Source organism: Lissotriton vulgaris, chromosome 1_1, assembly GCF_964263255.1.
Source record: "Lissotriton vulgaris chromosome 1_1, aLisVul1.2, whole genome shotgun sequence".
Taxonomy (NCBI): domain Eukaryota; kingdom Metazoa; phylum Chordata; class Amphibia; order Caudata; family Salamandridae; genus Lissotriton; species Lissotriton vulgaris.
This window is the reverse complement of record NC_141685.1, coordinates 2,131,121,266-2,131,137,952: the sequence shown is the minus strand read 5'-3', so window position 1 is coordinate 2,131,137,952 and position 16,687 is coordinate 2,131,121,266. Positions and strand designations below refer to the sequence as shown.

Below are 16,687 nucleotides of genomic sequence, written 5' to 3'. Positions count from 1 at the left end.
TAGTGGGTAGAACTTATTTGAGGATGTTGAGTGGTGCGGGGTCAAGCGGAGACCTACTTTTAACAGCAGATAGTATAGGAAGGAGAGATTCCTGTGTGATAGGGGTGAGGATTTCTAAGCCAGGATGGTTTTCGTTATGTTCCGAGTCTCTGCATCGGGGTAGAGGAGGCGTGTCCGGGAGAGGGATATGTTTCAGAATGTTTTGAATTTTAGACTGGAAGAAGTCTGCTATTTTATTGCAGAATTCACCCAAAGGACCGGGCGCAGTTTCAGTATCTGAAAGTATTAATAGCTGTTAAACAATGACGAACGATTCCCTGAAGGGGTTGGTTGATTGAGATCGTTTTTGTTCGTAGTAGGTGGCCTGGGCAGTCTTTATCTCGGCTTTATAAGTTGCTATGGCTGACCTATACTTGCTGCCTTGCCGCCCTTTGCTACAATCTTTAGTAGACCCCGTCTCACTAAATATTTAAAAAATAGCCAGCAGTTTCCACTCTGCCTACTCCCTCTGTTTATCCCCCCTTGTCTAAATATTCTGAAGACCTCATGTCTGACTGCTGGGCTTTACCTCATGCTCGGCATCCAGTGCACCACGCTCCATTCTCAATTCAAGAGTGGAGAGCTGGCACTTTTCTCACGGTATCTTTCTGATATGCGATGCCAGCACGGAGAGAAAATTCCAGCCAGCCATGTGTCTTCAGCATTCCTCCACCTTTTCTGTGTCTCTGAAGACCTTATATGGGAGTAAGAAGAACAGCAAGACTACAGACTGCCATCAGGGGCATAACGCTGCCCCCTTCAGCCCGTGTGATGAGAGCCCCAATTCAATCTAAGTGATGAATATTTTTGAGATATGGGGGTCCTCACCATACTCCGCAGGGGCTCCCATCACTTGATGTTACACAAACGACTGTCATCCACTATACCAATGCTTCACTGGGGCATCTCAAGACAAGAAGGAAACAGGCATTGGCAGACCATCCTTACTTTATGTCTCTCCTCTGTTTTTTGTGGTCCGGACCATTCTTCTTTCCCCTCCTGTAAACACAGTGGGTGCGCAAGCCAAATATGTCAACAGCAAAATGAGAGTTCTAAAGTGATGCAGGCTCCCTCCTGAATTGGCAAAGCCAATAGATATTCCCTTGAAGCAATCAGTACTTGGTCCATATTCCAACCGAAAGAAGAGGAAGTGAAGCTGGCCTGTGGTGACCAATGAGAAGGCATCAAATAAGAGTGATAATGAAGCCAACAAATGCTAAGCATTGGTTGGCTCCTTTCTGTATTCAATATATCTTGCAAACGGGAGGTATGCATCACAGGTGAGACCTAAAACCCCAGGATGCGAAGCATTCCCCGACTGACATCACTACAGTGAAAAACAACTTTTGATTTTCGCTCCTGTGATGTAAGAATAGTGAATAATTACATTTTAAATCTGGTATTCATGTTAAAGTCATACTCAATAAGGGTGTTCTTCCTTACAGCTCTACGAGCTATAGATGATGGTCATATTAGAATGTAATCATGATACCAAACATAGCAATGTTTTCCTTTTTAAGGTTTGGCTATTTTTTTCTGTTTAGGTTCACAGAGACCACTTGGATGGTCCCAGATGTCTTAATTTCCATAACAATGAAATTGCTGAGGATTAAGTTTGCACATCTGTAATCTCAGAGCACGTCAACAGTATGCCATTAATGAGTCTCATGGGGTCAAAGCTTGCCTTGTTGAATATCTTTGAGAGCTGTTTCCCACAAGTTGAAAAGGCTATCTACAAAGAATTGTCGTAGATTATGGCCCTTCTCTGCGCTTTTTCCTCAGCACATGAGGAAAAGGTGTGGGATTCCCATGGTAGGTGTCAGCGCATAATTCCTGCTAATATTGTCCTTTCATTATGTTGCCCTTTACTAAAGGCCAGCTATACTAAAGGCCAGCTAATGTGGTGTGCACTTTGAAAATGTTATTTATGCATATATTTGTAAAGTGCACCATCACTCGTGGGGGATTCTGTACGGAGCTGGAGGGGAATGTCATTCCATGCCTTTGCAGCGATGTAAGAGAAGTAGCGGCCACCACTGCGGCTGGGACGGATGTGGGAATGTATGTGAGAGGAGGACCGGAGGTGTCTAGTGGGTTGGTGGAAGTTCAGTCGATGGTTGAGTTAGGCAGATCCCAGCTCATGGAGAGTTTTGTAGGTGCATGAGGATCTTGAACTAGCATCTTTTATGGATGGGGAGCCAATGGAAGTCTCTCAGGTGGGGGCGATGTGGGTTCATTTGGGAAGGTCCACGATGAGTCTGGCTGCAGTGTTCTGTATGGCCTGGAGTCGTCTGAGGAGCTGGGTGGGGATGCGGGCATAGAGGCAATTGTCATAGTTGAGGTGGCTGTTGACAAAATTTCTTGTGTTGGTCGGAATTCATCTGAAAATTCTGCAGAGCATGCGAAGTGTGTGGAAGCAGGAGGAAGCAACTGCATTAACTTGTCATTTCATGGTCAGTTGGCTGTTCAGGATGATGCAGAGGTTGTGTGCGTGGTAGATGAGTGTAGGTGTGGGTCTGTGTTTCGACCACCAGCTGTGGTCTAATGCGAAGATGTTCTTCTCTAAGATCAGTACTTCAGTTTTGTCAGAGTTGAGTTGGAGGCAGTTGTCTCCCGTCCATTAGGCTACATTGGTCATGGTGTGGAAGAAGTTGGTTTTGGTGTTGGAGGGGTCTTTGGTGAGTGAGAGGATCAGTTGAGTGTCACCAGCATGGAAGAATATGGTGAGCACGAAGAATATGATGATGTCTGCAAGGGAGGGTTATGTAGGTGTTTGGGGCTGAGGCATGATCCTTGTAGTACCCGATGTGTTCGGGTGCTGACATGAAGGGCAGCAGATGAATGCTCTATGTGTGTCCTGAAGCCAGAACCCATTAATGAGATGCTCCCACTGAGGAATGTCGCCGCTTCAACAGAATTAATCAGAAGAGAAGGACTGAATAAGCAAAAGAAAGACACGTATTACATTTGAGAAACCCATCACGAAGACGGGAGCTTGTGAGTCAAACTAACTAAAGCTGGTTAAATGCCCTCTGCAAGCTAATGTAGCACGAAGGTTTCACCGGTATAAATTACACAGATAAAGAAGACCAAACGGACAAAACACACTAGTGCCCAGGTATACTAAGTGGTGCACATTCTTAAAGGGAAAGTTTCAAAGTCCCAATCATCAGAGAAAGTGCTCGGTGAGACAAAGTCACTTAAAGAAACAATGAACTGGTGTGGATACTTCAAGAGTTGCACCGGGCCATAGATGTCATAATCAGTAGCGTCCCATTCTACACCACCAGGTTCGTACGCTATCCCCTCCCTTGGAGCTTTTTTGGCCCATCTTGCACGACAGACGGCACCACACGATTTTGCTGTGGTTTTTAGGTGCCCTTCGTCACCCTCCCACCTCCCTCACTTGTCCTGAAGAAGACCCTGCAGTAGGGCAGGAACTAGCCTACACTTTATGGGGTTGAAACGTCGACATACCTTCTTCATCCTGCCCCCTAAACAACAGAACATTCAGTGACTGTGTCATTATTCATGTGGGATAGGATTATCCAATGATCAATTTATTTATGACGATGCATATATGTCCATGTGGTACTGAACCTTGAATGTATATAAGACCACTTGTCATTGCTCCTATAATTTGTCTTCTACTTCCACACTATCCTAATCACGGTCCCCTCCTTCACCTGTCCCTTTTCTCCTTTTGACACTGAGACTATATATATATTTGTCTACTCTGTATTGATTATTCAGACAACCAATTTGCCTTTGAGGATGTATATTAAAGAACATCACTCATACTAATCTGTTTACATAATTGATTTATAATACTGTTTACTATTGTTATGTGTGTCTAGTATGTTGTTCCAACTGGGACCACTTTACATACAACACTGTAAGGAGGAAGGCAATCCACTTGAGGGTGTCTTGTTGTAGGTCTATGCTGTAGAGTCTGTTGAATAGGGTGTTGTGGGAGACGGTGTAGAACGCTGCAGATTGGTTGAGGAGTATCTGGAGCACAGTTTCTCCATGGTTGAGCAAGTTCTGATGTCATCTGTGGTGGTGATCAGTGTGGTCTCAGTGCTGTTTCATGTTTGTGATCTCTGCCAATCCACTGGTTATCGTACAGGCACCCAAAGGACTACATGTGTTAGAACTGTGAAGAAGACAAATAATCAGTACAAAAAGAACCGCGTCTGACTGGAGAATCAAAAGCAGCCCTGGAAAACATGCTTAAACCAGCACCACTCCCTTTGTTTCCTCGCTTTATCTCTTTCCTTCCATCCATTCTGTCTCTCTCTCTTCTATCTCTCTTCTCCCTCTCTGATAGCTTTATCTCTCCCTTCACCCCTTCTCTCTGTTGCAGCTTCCCTGTTCCTGCTGCAATTATCATCAGGCAGCTGCAAAAAGCGACAGAAGCACCTGGAGTGGCCCTGGGTTTTCAAAACTGAGCTCCAAGGCTTTGATCCCACCAGAAGAATTGACTGGTGGAATAAAAGGCCTGTGGGGCTCTGCAAAAGAAGAACCTTTTATCATATGTGCATTGTCTCATTTGCCATCTTACTGAAACTCCAGGGTGCAGTTTTCACTAATAAACTTTCAGTTACACTGTGTAGCTGTGTCCTTTATCCTCAAACATGCCTCTGTCTTCCCTAGCAGCAAATGCCAACAGGAATTTATCTATTTTAGTGTTTTGAGGACACATACCTACAGACTCCTCTCCCAGATGACTCCTCTCCTTCATCTGGGAGTGTGAATGCACACTGGATGAGTGTGCATTACAATAATGCACACTCATCCACCAGAGGACCAGCCCAGAGACAGCAGATGATCCTGCCAATAGAAGGGAGCTGGCCACATATGCCATTACTGTAGTTATGCCCAGTACTTCGGTCTCTGCATCTTTCATTTGCTGCCATGAGGGCCCACAGCATTTCATTGGCAATGAGGTGGCTGAACCCTTTCTGTAGCCATGGGCATGATGATGCTTCCTTGGGGCTGTGGTAATATCGGGGGGTGCCTCCTTGGGGCTGTGGTAGTATCGGGGTGCCTCCTTGGGGCTGTGGTAGTACCGTATGGGTGCGAGCTCCCACTGCCTACCAACAGCAATGCTGCTGATCTTTCCAGTTTGTGGTGAGTGAGGATATGACCTTTACCAGGAAGGGACTTGTAAGGCCTTTTCTGAGACAGGCCTTTCTCCCATAGCAAAATCTATGAACCAGCCATCACCTGCTTCTTGACAGTACCTTGTAGGGAGGAGAAAAAGAAATATGTTGAGACCACAGCACCTGAGATCTGCACTTGATGTCTGCTTCAGTGCACACAGCGCTGCTCCTGGCCAAAGTAGACATGCCATTTATTGCAGAAACTGCCTTCATTACTCACCATACTGATGGCTTTATGCTGATTATACCTGCTGGCAAAAACGTCCACAGGGAAGTATCAGTCCTCATCAGGCATCATCACTTGTTGAATAAAGTCACCTGGGAAGAAGATTGACCAGGCCTCATTGTGTCATTGCCCCCTGAAAATCAATTCAAGCTTCTGCTTCAACCAAGTCTCCAGTGAATATGGATAGCTCCCACTCCAAGACCACCTGGAGGGAAGCACGGAGTTGCGGGGTCCTATCAGGTGAGGACCAAGACTAAGCAACCCATTAACAGTGACCAGCCCAAAGTTTCCAGAAAAAATCATCACCCATCTGCATTACCTGATTTGTCTAGACCCATTTCAGAGGCTGTAGCTTCAAGCCCTTCCAAACTGCCTCAGAAAAAAACACCGGGTCCCAACACCTTGCTCCATGATACCTGCCAGCTGTTGCCCCTGCAGCTTAAAACCACATGAGTCAACAGTGAGTAGTCTACATACATCTGACACACAGCAGGGAAACTCTGGTTTATGCCCACCATGACTCCCTGAAATTCAAATACTCACTGGTGGTCTAGTATGGGTAGAATGGATGTGCCCCAGCTGCAAAGACTCCAAAGCAGTCTCTGTAAAAGCACGACCAGTCGCGTTTATTAGCCCTATAGGCAAGCATTGCAACAGTGTCATCTGCTCTTTCCTTTATGGGCAACGATAGACAGGATGGCAGTGGATGTGTTGCACACACTGCCTGCACCTGCTAGTCCTTCTGAATCACCTATGCTAATGAGTGGAGGAGGGGCTGTAATGTCACAGCCCTCTACCCTCCCATGCTGACTAACATGAATCCTGCACCACGTAAATGCCCCCCATCCAAAACACACTATAAGCCAGCAGATGTCCACTGGTATTGTATGTTGGAACCACGCAAGCAATTACAATGCATGACCTCATAACGTGGTCTTTACAATGACCTGTTTTAACCACAGCATGCCTTCACCACGGAAGTCTTTACAACAAGCAATGAATTGCCTTAGGGGAAAGTGCTGGACTTTGGAGTGATATCAATTACTATTCCGACTCCAGTCTGCGCAACAGTAGGAAAGCACTGTACTTCAAAGTCTAACGCCACTTCCCCTATGGCAAATCACTGTAAAGACTCTCATTGCAAAGAAATGTAGTGGTAAAGACACCTCGTTGTAGGCACCACATTGTAAAGGCAGTTCGTGGTTTTAGACTTCGTTGTAAATGCTGTTTCCTGTCCACTGGTGTCTGTGACTCACGGCGCTGGCCTCCTTCATGACACAATATGCCTTAAGGAGGGCCGCCATTACCCTGAGAACTGATCTACCATCCGCTCTCGCAGTGTGCCAGTTGCCCACAGATGTACAGGCTTGAATGACTGAGACAGACAATGCCTTAAAAGACTGGTACACAGAAGACGCAACAGAGAGTGCCCAACCCGCAAACCTGACATCACAAAGCTGTTTATTCTACCTATCACCTCGCCTATCATTGGGAGGCTGCAGGTTTCTCCCAGGCCCAAAGAGTTTGGCCTCATAATGAAAATAATGAGATTATTAGAAGACGTGCTACAAAGATAAGGCTTGCCCGCTTGAACTGAAGACTGTGGACCAGTCAGCACACTGTGTGCTCCCCACATCTAAAGGCAGGCCGCAGAACTACAGGCCCTGCTGCGGCACAGCTTTACTCACTAACCCATAGCTCAGTGATGAGGGAGCGCACATACCATGAAGCCACACAACACTGTCACAAACTCCAAAAGGAAAGAGAGAAGATGCCTGACTCAAAGTTAACCTTCCACTTACCACCAAGATATACATCTTACAAAAGCCTTATTGTCATGATCGGAAGATAATAGATAACCAAGAGGCTCCATTTGCTTATCACAGAAGAAAGTGCACACCTGAGCACCAAGCAGAAAAGGGAGTAACCCGCTAGTGCACACCGATGAGTCACATCGATGAACGAGAGGCAGACGCTGCCAGTGATGGCGCATTGATGAAAGCCTGGCAGGAAACCAAGAGTAAGCTGCCCCTAACTTTCCAGAGCAACCATCTAGACGCAGTTACCCATTTCCTGGCAAATTATGGCATTCATGTTGAAGAATAACAAATGCCTTGCAATGGCTGAAGAAGGTAAGCACCAGCAATTAACATATCCACTGGGATATGACGTCTATCCAGTTACCATCATACTCTTCATGGAAGACACACTGGACATCTTTGGCCAACCATCAACAACTGTCAGTTCTATTTCACCTACAACATCATTCTGGATAGCTGACAGCAAAATTGTTACTGCAATCCAGCTGTTTCTATCATTCAAGGGAGACCTAACCTGACTCAACCTGTTGTTACTAGCCTTTTTCATGTTACCCGTTCATCTAATTACTCAACTATTACTCTCACCATGCTGGCGAAGCCAACCCGATAAAAGCCTTCTGGAGCTCATTCCTATTTTACTTGTATTCTATTCGCCTGTGGTGTTTGCCCCGGAATGCCCCCTTTTTTAAATGCAAGGTTCTGCGCTAAGCCTCCTGCATTTTACCTCACATTTTCATTTAAAAAACTTAGTGTGCCTCCTTATTCCTTCCTCTGTAAACAAGGGACAGGGGGGTGTAAAAGGGAGAATTGCTATTAGCCCTATACGGCTTCCCCTGTGTATTTTATCAGATTTCTTTCACTGTGTTGACCATGTATGGCCTAAAACACTCACCCCAGTCTCCACCCCCCTCTGTAAAAAATAATAATAATTGCAGGGTCCCCAACAATCCCCACATCTTTTGTCCTCACATTTTTGTAAGAGATCAAAATAGATAGCGCCTTTCCCATTGCTCCTTAAGCTCTGCCCTTACATTCCCTATCCCCTTGCGCCCCTTCTCCTTTTCTTCACTTACTTTTTTAGTTAAATGGGCAGTTTCATAAATGAAATTTAGCTATGATTTTCTGTGGAAATGATATTAAGTAGATTTATTTTTATATTGCGGTAGATTCTGAAGGAGTACATCATTGGTACTTGCAGATGAGAGACTGACTGCTATTGACTCGACTCCTCACTCTTTATGAGTCCAACCCCTTTGACCCAACCTATCCCAACAATTTGAGGACTCTCAGTTTTTCCATTCCAAGTACGGGTTAGAAGAGTGGTTGTTCTGGAGGCTTTTACCAATTATTTATCATAGATAATAATTAGCCATAGCCAAGGGTAGCCTGCAGTTATTGCCTTATCCTTTGATAATCTCAGCACTGCCTCTGGTACCCTTTTTTATGGTCTAGCTTGACAGGCAGCTGTCGCATGACAATTATGTGAGCATCACTAGAAAGGGGCTGTGGCTTCACTCACATGGTGGGAGCCAGGAGTGCCAGTTTTGATTAGGCAGAAGGTGTGTGCTTGTCCTTGACACAGCTGTGATCATTTTATTTATCCAATTGTCCGAGTGTGAACTTTCAAGGGCACAGACAAGACATTGCAATGTTATTGAAGTGTCTTAGATGACTAAATGATTCATGGTGTTTTTTTTGGCAGCATCATATATGGGAGCAGTGCTATCATTAACCTACATTGATATTTCGGTCTGGTTGACAGTGCAGCTGTCACCTGACCGTTCAACCTATACCTATATTATTCTACAGTTCTTTTACTACAAACAAATACATATCCATCCCCATACTATTTACTGGTAATGCTTCACATTTCAATACACCGTTCCTTTAAAGCCAGACCTATTGTCCTAGCCAAAGCTTGTATGTTTCATCTAGTAAGCGCACTGCGTACAAAGAAACCATTCTTGAGTGGGCTTGATGCTGCCCACAAACAATGATGCTTCTCAAGTGAGCACACCATACCTCATTTTTTTCTTTCAGTTTTGTAATCATCACAATTACGGGAGATTCTTCTTGCCAAACCATCTGCCAGAAGTCATTCACAGTGTTAATCATCGGACCTTGGGTGGCAATGAATGCTTTTTCTTCTCCACCATAACCCTAATTTAGGATAAACGAGAAAAGTATGTGAAGTCATGCTTAGAGTTTTGCAAAACATTAAAAAAACACATTTTAGAAAGAGGTGGCCACAAACAGTGTCATTATCCCACCTTTTCATTTGCACATGTTGTATAGTGCATACCAATTACAAAACACATATTTGGATACAATATTATATTTGTGAGTCGAATATATTTTTATTGTTGCCATTTATTACAGCATGAATCTAGCTATCAGAGAACCAGAGCACACTGTAAACATGTTGATGCAAAGTTGCTGAAGACAGTATAACAATTAGGAGTTTGTGAATGCCTGAAAGATGTGCAAATGGAGAGTGAAATATTAATGAAAAAGCCACTGAGATTTATTATAAGGGAGTACAGACATGACCCATATGCCTAAAGGTAGGATTTCCTGTAGACGTTAATAAATATTTGTCACGAGGTACATTTAGAGTTTGTAAGATGGAGTATGAGTGCAGCTAAGAGGGGTCAAGCCCACCCAACTTCTCCCTGCTCATTCCTTGCTAACAGGTAGTTTTGAGAGAATGTTTCTTTGAGAAGAGAAAATGGATCCCACTTTTGGCACAAGAAGCTGAGGTGCCCTTTAACTCCTTAAACTGATTGTAGATTTGATCTTGCATGGACCCCTTTTTGTAGAAACGGTATCCAACGCCTGGAGGCTGAGTGTTCTCTACTCACTTCTGGCAAGGATGAAGCCAGTGCCCTATTGAAGCTCTGCTTGCCAACCCTGCTGCTGGTAAACTTGTATATCATGGAAACTGAAGCAAGCCCACAGAGTCCAGTACCTGTAGAGAGTCTGACCAACCTGTAACCTCAGTGTAGGAGAGAGAAATAAAGCCCTGGATTTAAGTTTATGTTCACAAGCATCTGCAGATTACTCCCCTCCTCTCCCCTCCCCCCAATCCCTGCACCAATGACTGAAAAAAGGCAAGTGAGTTTCTTAAACATGCTTTTTGTCCTCTTGTACCTTCTAGGACACTTCGTTCAGCTTCAGCATACCTTCTCAATGTCCAACATACAAGCAAAGTTAACTGGGGCGACAGATGTTTTGTGATTTCCACAGCTAGATTATGGAACTCTGTTCCCCTCACTATTAAAACCTCCTCCACCCTCCACACCTTTAGGAAGCAATTAAAAACTTGGCTGTTTACTCATTAATGTGTCTATCATCTGAACAGTTAAGCGCCGAGACACCCTCGGGTTGTTGCGCGCTATAAAATTGCTAAAACATAAACATAAACCTTCAACCGTCTTACTAGTTGAGACGGTGGTTACTCAGCCTGGGAAGTACACCACTCTGCTCACCGTCTTTTTTTCTCTCTATTTTTCCTCTGAATATTTTTCATTATTTACTTTCTTAACCCTACCAAGCCCAGCAGGGCAGCACCAGATGGGTGCAAGAAATCCTGATCCTGGGACCTTTGGGGTCCCCCTTAGCCCTAGGTGCTCTAATGCAAGTACGTGAGTGAGCCTGCAACCTGAGGTTGACATACATCCACTGCATCAGAACTCGAAGAAGCTTTCCAATTACCTTGCAGGTAGTCATAACACTGAACTCTGTTGTTGCTACTGTGTTTGCTGTTTCAATGAATACAAATGATGTTTGGTGCTACTCCATCTCTGAGCAACACCCTCCCTGGAGGACGTCAGAAAGAAACTCAAACCTGGCTTTTCAACAGAGACATGGCACCCTCAGCGCCCAGTAGGGGGTGACAGTGCTGTGCAATAAAAATGTTGATTGACTGATTGATTAAACGAACACCTAGATTTGTGAACATTTAAAAGTGACTTAAAAAGATGTATAGTATCCCATTTTGGTGGTAAGATTTTAAGATCATCCATTTTGATCACCAGAGTCCATATCATTTAATTTATTTTATTTATATGTGATCAGATGCAGACATTGTTTATATCTGTTGAGGTTCATGAAGAGTAATTTCCTTGTGTACATTAGATACTGAATCCTTATTTTGTATTGCATTGTTGCTTTGTCTTTTCTGTTTGCAGATTGTTCTATTTACCGATTTAAGCTCATGATCACTCAATCTTCTCAAACACGTCACTCATTGCATAATGTTTATACTTGGGCCTTGGATGTACAATTATACTGTGTTTAATTAGCTCTGCTTGTTTCAAGAATACTACTTGAGACTGACTTAACAAAAAACAGGGTTTGACACATAAAAGGAATCTTGGTGAATATAAGATCTCTTAGATTTAATTTATAAATGCAAATCTATATCATCCGCATCAAACATAAGTTACGAAAATGTATCCCATGTAAAGACAGTTTCTTCAAAATTGCTTTTCATTCATTTGACATGTGGTCTATAAAATTCAGTATGCAGTGGAAATGGCACAGTGTACTGGAAAAAAATTGTGAAAACAAAAGGTCTGCACTGAACTAGACAGCACAACAACAAATGCCAAAAATTTCCCAATAAATGAGAGTTGTCTAGTCCATAAAGCCCTTTGAGAATAGTCATGTTTGGGGAAAAGGTCAACATTTTGATCTTTGGCAGAGAAAATCTATGGGTCTCTTCAAAACAAAGGCTACTGGCCGAAGCTTATGTCAAATGAAAAGGTACCGTCAATGGTGTGAAACGGAGCAAACTCATATTAGTGACTCAAAATACAAGGTAGTACTAACAAATAAGGGGAATTCCTTCAAAGTTACTTTCATACAGATCCAAAGAGTCTCATTTTGAAATGGCTTGTAGTAGAAAAATGTGGTCACCATGTTAATTATGCATATTGAAGGGACCAAAAGATATGTAAACCAAGTCTATATACTTCCTGTATATACACTCACTCGACGCTAAAGGTAAATACAGAAGAGGAAATGTCAGTGCTTCACTGGGTGAAATGAAATTCAGAACAGGAACCTCCCACAAATTCGGTTAGTAAGAGTTACCTCAGCCAGTTTTAAGAAACAAAAAGCTTAAAAGTCCCCCCACAGATGGATGGATGTAGTTGCCAGGCCAGGTCCTCCCTAAACAGGCATGCATGGAACCCAGGCCCAGCTCGAGCGATCGCCAGTGGCTGAGATTAATTCAAGCATTCAATTCATCACCTTGTTTGTTTTTGCATTTGATGCCCTAAATGTGGTGCGTATGCCCAGACATGGGCGCTGGGCTCAATGTGCCACTGGAACCAAGCTGTACCCAGCTGAAGATCTTCAATGTTTATTTTATTTTTGGTATTTGTAGAGCGCTCTGCAACCCTGCGGGCATCCTGTCGCTGAGACATAGTGAAGAACCGGTATGAGAAGCTACTAAATATAAAAGAGGCAGCTTCAAAGGGGAATCATATCACTAAGTAGAATCAAGATTTTCAAACTTTAGGGAAAAGCCAGGACTTAACTCTCTTGCGCAACAAAGTCATGCTCTGGATACTTCTGCCTTCCAGGGGAAGATGGTTCCAGAGGCAGGCTGCTGCCACGCTAAAAGCTCTTCCCCCCAGGGTTACTTTCTTTATCTTGGGAATCCTAGCAAGGCTAGCAGAAGAGGAACGGAGGGTACGTGTAGTTTCGTACCATTAGAACCTATCTTGGAGCAGCTTGGGTCCTTGTCCATGAAGTGCTTTGAACACTATACACAGGGATTTGTACAAAATCCTTTGGGCTACTGGGAGCCCAGTGCAGCTCCGCCAGTGCTTGTGTTGTCGAGGAGCAGCGTGCTCGAGTCAGGGCTAGCTTAGCTGCTGCTGCCTGGATGCTCTGGAGTCTGGCAATCAGATAGCCCGGAGATTCCGGAAGCAGGGCATTACAATAGTCCAGGCGGCTCAATATAATACTCCTGACTACCGTGGTTCGTGCCTGGACTGGCAACAGTGGTAACACTTTCCGAAGTCCTTGGATGAGAGTGTAACAACCTCCCACCAGTTTGTTGACATGTGACTCCAGATTCAGTTTCTCATTGAAGCTAATCCCCAAATTGCGTACAGTGCTCACTGATGTCAGCGAGCCATCTGAGGTAATTGGCCAGAAATCAGCTGGCAGTCCTCGGGAGATCCCCCCACCTTACATTGTAGGATTTCTGTTTTCTCACTATTAACCCTTTCGATGCTGATGACGAGCTCAGCTCGTCATCACCCACGGGTGTCGTGTGCTGATGACGAGCTGAGCTCGTCATGGAAACAGCAAAATGGCAATTTGCAGCACAGGAGGGGGAAAACGCCTAGCAGCCAAGAGGTTAAATTGAAGCAAGTTCTTCTTCAGCCATTTCGCCATTTCCTGCATACAGGCATGAACGCGGTCCAATGAGTCCGCCTGGTCACCATCCAGGGACACCATAAGCTGGGTGTCATCAGAGTAGTTAATCACGCTGATGTTATGCGTTTTAACAATCCCCAGAAGAGGTCGCATATATGCATTAAACAGAATGGGGCTAATTGAGGACCCCTTTGCTTCCCCGTGCGCATTTTTTACAAAATCCGATTGATACGGAGGGAGCGCTACCGCTTGCCATCTATCAGATATGTAGGAGCGCATCCAGCTCAGTGCTACACCCATCACCCCTAGGGTTTCCAGCCTTGATAGAAGAATATCATGGTTGACCATATTGAATGCGGCGGACAGGTCCAGCAATATTAGAATTGCAGATTGGACCCTGTCCGCCCGCATTCGAAGACTGTCTGAAACAGCCACCAAGGCGGCCTCCATTCCGTGACCTGGTCTGAAGCCAAATTGTGCCTCTGCCAATTTGTTGTTTGTCTCCAGAAAGAGGGACAATGCCCTACTAACCAGGCATTCCACGATCTTAACCGGGTAGGGCAAGAGGGATATTGGTCTGTAGTTCTTATAACAGCCTGGGTCCAATGTGGGTTTTTCCATGAGCGGTGTGATAACAGCTTGCTTCCAGTTGGGCGGAACCACTCCACTATTGAGAGATTGGCAGCACAGCTGACGGAGGATGGGGAAAATCTCAGATTCAAGTTCTTTCATTAGCTTGTGAGGGATAGGATCCAGGGGTGAGCCTGAGGAAATTCCTAGGGCCACTCGGGCAAACTCCTCTTCTGAAGGTATCGGCAAATTATTCATAGTAGCCCCAGGGACATCCAACTTGGAAGCACCATCCCGGTTGTCACATGTCCCCCCTTTTTCTGGTCTGACAGACTGGATAGGGACACATCTTTCAGGCCTTCCACGATTTTATTAATTTTTTCTTGGAAGAAGAGAGCCAGCCCTTCTCACAACTCCTGAGTGGGTTTGATTTTACTGTTAATACAGTCAGGGTGGGTCATATCTCTCACTATCCTGAAGATGTCCCTGGATTTATTGGAACTTTTGCGGACGGTAGATGCAAAGTATTCTGCTTTGGCAGTAACTATTTCTTTTTATATTTTATTATAGTAAGCCTCCAGCTGGTTTTATCCTTTTTATGTTTAAAATTGCATATTTCCAGTTCTATTGATTGGATATTTGTAATTTTGGCTCAAACAATTTATTACATATTACTCTATTTTTTAGTTGGTGTGGGATCTTTTTGGTGTTGTGGTTTCGCTTCATAGCTGCTTTAAGTGCTACATATATACTATACACATTGCCTCTAAGGCACGTCTGATTGCTTTTGTGCCGAGCTAACAGAGAGTTAAGTACAGGTTAATTTGGGTTTGCTTATGACTTCAATCTGACAGGAATTGTGGTTAGTGCTTGAGGAGGGTTGCAACTCTCACAGCCAGTAACCCAATTTCGCACACAATGCCTATGTACAAATGTGGGATATGGGAGGGTAACTGCACTCTTTATGTTAGTGTATTGGAGTGTTAATCCGGTATGTGTGCTGTGCTGGTATGTAGCCTGCAAACTAAGAAATCTAAGGTAAATAAGGCCTGGTTGAGAACCAGGACACCAGCACGCACTACTTGGTTGAAGTTTAAACGTTAATACATTTATTTCGTTGTCATCAGGTAATTGTCTTAGTTCAACATAACATTCATATTCATGTTACATTAGTTATAACACATCTTCATTAGCCGACAAGTACATTGTTGTCTTCATACAAAAATTATATATCAAGGTATTGGTACATTCACTGTTCACCCAATGCATTTCGGGGCGCGAAGCCCCTTCGTCAGGGGTCTGTGTGTAGAAAAAGAAGAAAAAGGAAAGAATAAGGAATCTCTTTACTGTTGATGCACTGTCAAAAGTGTAGCGTAGTCTCTATAAAATGTATTTCGTCTTACCGCAAACTAGGTGAAATATTGGAAGATTCTCCGGACTAGGTAAATAGTATGAATCTGTGTAGCAAAGAGGAACACAGGCTCCTCGTCCTCAAATTGACATTCACAAGGTGAGAGTCTTCTTTAAATATCACTGCATAAAAAACATATACCCAGTTTAGTATTGTGCATTGAAGACGTTTTAAAACCTTCCACGTTCTCTTTTTTTCTTTCCCTTATCCCCATAGACCTTATCTGCATATAAATACAGGTAACCCTACGTTTTATGCAATGATCTTGTACATACCTTTGGTTTAGTAATATCCGCATGCTTAAACCTAATTCCTCTTTGCTACACAGATTCATACTATTTACCTAGTCCGGAGAATCTTCCAATATTTCACCTAGTTTGCGGTAAGACGAAATACATTTTATAGAGACTACGCTACACTTTTGACAGTGCATCAACAGTAAAGAGATTCCTTATTCTTTCCTTTTTCTTCTTTTTCTACACACAGACCCCTGACGAAGGGGCTTCGCGCCCCGAAATGCATTGGGTGAACAGTGAATGTACCAATACCTTGATATATAATTTTTGTATGAAGACAACAATGTACTTGTCGGCTAATGAAGATGTGTTATAACTAATGTAACATGAATATGAATGTTATGTTGAACTAAGACAATTACCTGATGACAACGAAATAAATGTATTAACGTTTAAACTTCAACCAAGTAGTGCGTGCTGGTGTCCTGGTTCTCAACCAGGCCTTATTTACCTATGTACAAATGTGGGCATGGGTTGGCAATGGCATACATTACATCCTGGGTGTGGCAAAACAAAATGACGGAAAATACACATCATGTTTATGTCCCCCAAATTCATAAACATGTGTGTTCTTGATGTATTTATGTGTTTGACAATGTCACAAAACTGGGGGCCAGCCCCAGATGGATGTAATAGAAATTGGATTGTGCTTTGTCTGTGAGCCTAACTACATTGTCCTGAGTATTTCTATTACATGTGTGTTCAAATAATGTTGCTGTCATGTAATAAATGCCGTTTGTTGCATATGATTCTATAGGCCATAT

At 43.7% G+C, this 16,687-nt stretch overlaps 1 protein-coding gene across 2 annotated transcripts in view; it reads right to left on the bottom strand.

Moving 5' to 3' along the window:
- The window catches only part of PTPRR (protein tyrosine phosphatase receptor type R), a 945,480-nt gene that overhangs the window by 170,112 nt on the left and 758,681 nt on the right, over positions 1 to 16,687 (bottom strand). For both annotated transcript variants that reach the window (XM_086921858.1, XM_086921867.1), the window contains one exon: positions 9,273 to 9,410. In XM_086921858.1, the coding sequence (XP_086777984.1) occupies positions 9,273 to 9,410 (138 nt within the window). The remainder of the gene's footprint in view (positions 1 to 9,272; positions 9,411 to 16,687) is intronic.